Source organism: Plutella xylostella, chromosome 12, assembly GCF_932276165.1.
Source record: "Plutella xylostella chromosome 12, ilPluXylo3.1, whole genome shotgun sequence".
Lineage (NCBI taxonomy): Eukaryota > Metazoa > Arthropoda > Insecta > Lepidoptera > Plutellidae > Plutella > Plutella xylostella.
Window position 1 is genome coordinate 5,886,238 of NC_063992.1, and position 6,000 is coordinate 5,892,237.

Below are 6,000 nucleotides of genomic sequence, written 5' to 3' on the forward strand. Positions count from 1 at the left end.
TTTGTTAGATCTTCATTTGGCGTTGAGGCAGACTTATAAACAGAGACTTTATGGGATGACTACCGTGTACTTATCATGTTAAACATTCATGCTAGAGGCATAATATAACTGGGATATCCATTCATATAACCTGCCCATATGCCATGCATATGCCCATATGCCTATGACCATAGAGAAAAGAACACTACGTTTTACCTGACCATGCCCCCTGAGCTACCCTGTATAAAAATATACTCTATGGTACCCACAAGATGTTATGGGCTATGATCGCATGAAAACCTCCGAAAATATAATAATGAAGTTTTCTGTATCTAAATAAATATGTAGGTATGAGGCTGAGGTATGAGGTCATACGATACTGCTCCTATGAAAAGGACATGATCATCAAAAATGCACAGAGTATGTTGTTTTGTATGGCACTATTGGCACTTGTACTGGCTATATTTATTTAAAAAAATGACGAATTTGGACTCTGTCATTGAATGATATTTACATGGCGTTTCCTTTTCCGTTCTCGTTCTCTTTTTGCCAGAAAAAGCTTCTACTCGGCGGGTCATAGGTGGTCATGGGCCATGGCGCACATATGCTCTCTAATCTACACGCCCCCCCCCCCCCTCCCCCCATATTGTGGTTATTATTCTGAGTATGTGGCAACCACAGATTAGAGAGTACAGTGTGAAGTGTCAAATATCGCATACACTAAAGACAGTTATTCCAAAATGTCACACTCACAGATTATTTATAGAGCCTAAAGCCTATGATGTTTTTTGGTGTGTGATGCTGAATTTAAGTTTATTAAAATTTGTTTATTTTTTATAAGGGTTTCTATAAAGTAGCTACATAATTGTTAAGGCAGTAATTTTATTTGGTTTTGTTCTTATTTATTGAAGTGTATAGCCCACAAATTATTGTAAGTTAATTAATCGCAATGTCTAATTCTACAAGTTTAAAAACACATTCTAAAAAGGTAAATAGCAGCAGAGACAGGGACAAAAACCGATCAGTTGCATCAGAATCTGGTGGATCCAGCCAGTGCGATACCCCGCCACTTATTGAAAAGGTAAATTATTTTGGTTATCTTTTAAAAACCCACTTGAATGTAATGAGTAGGTATACCAAATAACACTTTAAAGTAATACTATTTCTATACCTATTGTATACTGTATACATAAAGGACACAGTTTAAGTAAAGTTACAAGATAAAAATACAAATATATTATACAATACAAATACTATCTTGATGTTGTACGTACATCAAGCATGTGAAAATTAAATAATGTGCCTTTCAAGGCGACTTTGATACAATTACAATAAAAAATATCACTGTTTTTAGGATGGTGCCTCTTCTTCATCACAAGGCAAGTATGCCGGCATCGGTGTTGAGTCTGTGCAGTGCATGGCGGAGCAGGTGGGGGCCGAGATCACTACTGATGCTGCTACAAACCTGGCCGAAGACGTCAGTTACAAGCTACGACAGATTATCCATGTATGTATATTTTTATAAACATGTTAATTACAATACTTATTAAATTCATTTGATGCTTACAGATGTAGGTACTTAAGTGGTTGGAAGTAAGTCTTGTTTCTAAGACTTCTTGACTTGACTTGATCTATAAAAATTGACCCAAATGTTCCAGACTATTGCCGCTCGCAGTGAGTTGATGATGAAGTCACAAGTTGACGCCTGGGATGTAAACACAACTCTGATGCTATCGGATACCAGCCCGGTGGTCGGAGCCTGCACTCCCCACTATGTGACATTCGGTGAAGAGGAGTTGTGCTGCCAAGTTGTAAGTGTTAGAAGAAAGTATATATATATGTATATGAGTATATAAATTAAGTGGTTATTGAATGTAGTATGTGTGCTGTACAGCAATAAATATAAGATATACGTGGGTGGTCTGAAAAGTTTCCGACCTAACATAGATACAAGATTTTTTTTCTTAAAATTTATTTTTATTCTTCTACATACTCTCTCATATAGTAATTAGGCGGTGCCAAAACTCGGATTTATTGCGCCTAAACTGCCCCAACAGAGCATTGGAAATGTTCATACGAACACGTCGTTGGTCTGACGTTAGCAAACGCGGCAGCCAATGCGCGGACAGCCTTCTCATGCCTAAATCTTGATTTAATATGTGACAAACACGTTCCCTGGACATTTTCATTGCCTCTGCTATCTCTCTCACTTTAATTCGGCGGTCATCTAACACCATTTGGTGAACTTTAGCGATGTTATCGTCAGTAGTTGCAGTTTTTGGACGTCCCGAACGTTCATCATCTCCGAAGCTCTTACGACCACATTTAAATTCGGCTGCCCAAAATTTTACTGTGGTAAATGACGGATGGACACAGAATCTAACTCATCTTTGATTTGCGTAGGGGCATTCCCTTTCAAAAACAAATATTTTAAGACAGCTCGATACTCGATTTTTTCCATTTTAACAGAAATGCTCACATCGACTCACTCAAACGACTGTAAAATATAAACCGCGCGTCAAAAATGGCTGAAACTTTGAAGTGTTGCTTTCAAAAAATGCATAATTACATTCCCTGACTTTCATTGATGTGTGCTACCATCTTCACGTTGAGGTCGGAAACTTTTCAGACCACTTACGTACATATAATTTAACAAATAGTAGTTATCTAATTTATTTATTTACATACTTGTGTATTCTTTGCTTATTTTTCTCACAATAATATTTAGTTAATAAACATATGTCTTCAAATTTCAGGAAACACTTCAGAATGTAACAGAGTGTGCAATGACAACACAAAGCTATGTCTATGCCAGTCTGCCCACATTGTCCGTAGAATGGATCACGGACGAGAAGAGTGTCAGTAGCAACAGTAACCTGAGTGTGCCATTGCAGAATTATTATACTAAAGTAGCAAGAGGTAAGATACACAGTGTTACACACATGAATAAATATAAAATCTCTTTATATCATCAAGTCATACTGTATTACCCGGAATAGGCAATATACATCGACATATCTGTGAAATACCCTGACAAATATCTGTTAAATATGGTTAAAACTTGTTTATGGTGATAGGATACTGTCCAGGGTAGAAGTAATTAGAGCCATCTTTCCACTCTGATAGCATGATTCATACAAATTGTATCATTTACAGTAATGCATTACCCCTAAGATATCAAAATCTCATTTTCAAAACAAATTTTGTTTCCAGACATAATATTTTTCTAAACTATTTTGTTTTTCTTTTCAGCAATTCTAAACCTGAAGAAGAAATTAAAAGACATAGCAGTACAAGATCTCACAACGAATACTCGCATTGGGCCGATATTCCCAAATCTGTTCAACCTAGCTGTGTTAGTATTAAATGACGATAATCTCAAGGCTCTCAATGTTCCTGCTAAGAAGCCTCTACAGTGCAATGTGTTGGATATGATGGACGCCCTTTGTTCAAACCCATGCAGTTTGGACACGAATATTCAACAACAGGTAGGATATCTTGTTACATAAATTCCAAAGAGAACAGAGACTTTTACTGTCTACATATCTAAACGCTACTCTCTCTGTGGTCTTGCCGGAATATCAAACTTTGGACATCTTTCTGTCCAAACTTTGATATTCCGGCAAGTTATAGGCTGAGCCTCTACTAGGGACATCCACGATATAAAACTCCTGTGAGCAACTCGCTGTGCGAGCATGCGTGTCTGTACTGAACACTAATTATTTATTTTACACCATCATTATTCACAGGAGGCCTAAAATAAATCATATTATGTTCAATGATAAGATCATCCCTTAATTTTTAAATTCGGTATGTTTATAGGTTTTTAATAATGTTATTTTTGTCTTTTTCAGTTTCAACGCTTATTTCCTGTGATGGTATCTAATATTTTAAGTAACGGTAGTTTATCAGAGAAAATGGTAGCAGTATTAACAAAAATCACAAGAACATGGCCATCTTTTGCATCCATGGGTAAGAAGAATTGCATTGCACTATTAGTAAGTTGTTTACATAGCCAAGTACATATTAATTTATTTACTAACATAATCACAACTTACAGGTAAGGAGATTCTTTTCGACTACCTCTCAAAAGGGCCTAAAACACAACTGACTGCTCAAATGATTAAGTGCCTTACGGCGCTAGGCAGACCGGCGCTTATCGAATGTCTGTCGGAGCATTTAGACTATATCGATGACGTTATGAACGAGCCGAGAAAAAACCACATCCAATTGGGATTGAGGGAAACCTCGTTGGTAAGTCGAGCTACATCATTATTATTGATTTTCATTGATTCCAACTTGCGATAGGTAAGAAGACATCTAAATAAAAATACAGTATTTCGGTGACAAATACTCTGGGGGTGGCCGAATGCTTTATGCGAGTAGTGGTGATTAAACGGGAAATTGTATGGCGTGGGAAAGACGCCACCTAGCAGTACAAGTGCTGCCCTACGGTTTCGAATAACCAATACTGTGTAGGCCCTCTCAGCTCTAGTTGGCCTGGCTTTTATAGCCATGGTAAGAAATTAGCCTGTCAGAATAGCGTCAGTCGCTGACTGCCCATTATCAAATCAGTCAATTTTAAAGCAAAAAAAAATAGATTTTAAAATTAGTAAATTAAAATTTGGTGCTTTCAGAATATCGCTAACATAATGTACATTTTCAGGATGCGTCCACCTGCTTGCTTAGATCTGAACTGACGACGTATCTAGAAGACTACGTGGCCACAGACTACACTCTGTACGAGATGCTCGGCGACTCTGTGATGCCGCGGCGCACCTTGTTCCCTATACCAGGTACATTTAACCGTTAAATTTGATGCATGGTATGTTTATTTAAATTCCATATAGAAAAAAATCCATTGGTAGATGCTAGATTTCAACAGTTTCGGCCAGTCGAATGTTAGGACGAGGCCTTATACGTAACGCCATCAAATAAATATATATGTAATAAATATATAGCTAGGCAGAACCTGTGTGGGTGTCGGACAGCTGATATATCTACACAAATACATAGATAGATAGATACTAAAGCAAATCAAAGCTCTTATTATAGTGTACAATTACTATTTACAGAACCAAAGAAACCCCCAACGGACGCCACATCACAAGACAGCCAATCAGAAGACGAGATGCCGTATTTGCCATTCAAAACATTATCGAGGAGGTCAAAAGTAAAGCTGTTCCCTAGAAATCGAATATTAGAAAGCAGCATTCACAGAGAGGCCGTATTCGAGCCCGTGCGCTTCAAACCTGAAAGAATACTCTGTAGGATACCTGTTAAAGTGAAAAGTTTTAGAAACTTGCCAGTGAAAAAGGACAGAGCGGCGCAGGCGCACATGCAGAGACCAATATACAACGTAAATCGGTCGGTTAATGGCGTGGCGGTGGCGTGTGGTCTACTCAACAGATTTAGGTATAGGCTCAACAATAACTGCAAACCATTTCCTATATTTGGAACGTACATGTTGTGAAAGTAAATCGATTGTGATATGTTTAATGGTGTTTAGTTTTATTTACGTAGTTTCAGTTTCAGCTTCTTCGTTTTGTTCTAGTCAACAGTACAGGCTTACAAATAAGCTAACCCCTAAAAAAGGTATTTTTTACTATTCCGATACCCGATTAATCAGTAGTTAATAAATTGGTACTGAATGAACACTGCCTACAACTACTAAAAATTAGCTTTCATTTCCTTTTCCACAATAAAATTGATTTTCCATTCGGCGTAAAATTTACTTTGAAACACACAGGTTTCGACTCTTTACGTAAGTCAAAAAGTTGAAATTTCTATATAACAGCATCAATTTTAAACCAATTTTAAAGTGTCAATAAGGTCGATAAATTCAGGAGAAAATATTAAAAGGAGAACAATTTACGATTATTAACTACTGACATCTACTGTAATTTTATCTGAAAGAATGGTATTGCATTTCATTGTTAATAAAACTGCCAGATTTGGCCCACAGGATGCTAATTTAAATCTGTGATCATCAGACACGTGGCTTAAACTTATAACTTAAAC

At 37.1% G+C, this 6,000-nt stretch overlaps 1 protein-coding gene across 1 annotated transcript; it reads left to right on the forward strand.

Annotated features, from left to right (window-relative positions):
• The first annotated feature begins 729 nt into the window (after nt 1–729).
• Nucleotides 730–5,478, forward strand: LOC105396637. The gene is made up of 9 exons (XM_011568642.3): nt 730–1,060; nt 1,334–1,486; nt 1,638–1,790; nt 2,736–2,898; nt 3,232–3,467; nt 3,834–3,951; nt 4,040–4,233; nt 4,646–4,775; nt 5,055–5,478. Exons 1-9 carry the CDS (start codon nt 929–931, stop codon nt 5,450–5,452), a joined length of 1,677 nt encoding a protein of 558 aa, XP_011566944.3. The 5' UTR covers nt 730–928; the 3' UTR covers nt 5,453–5,478.
• Nucleotides 5,479–6,000: the final 522 nt, after the last annotated feature.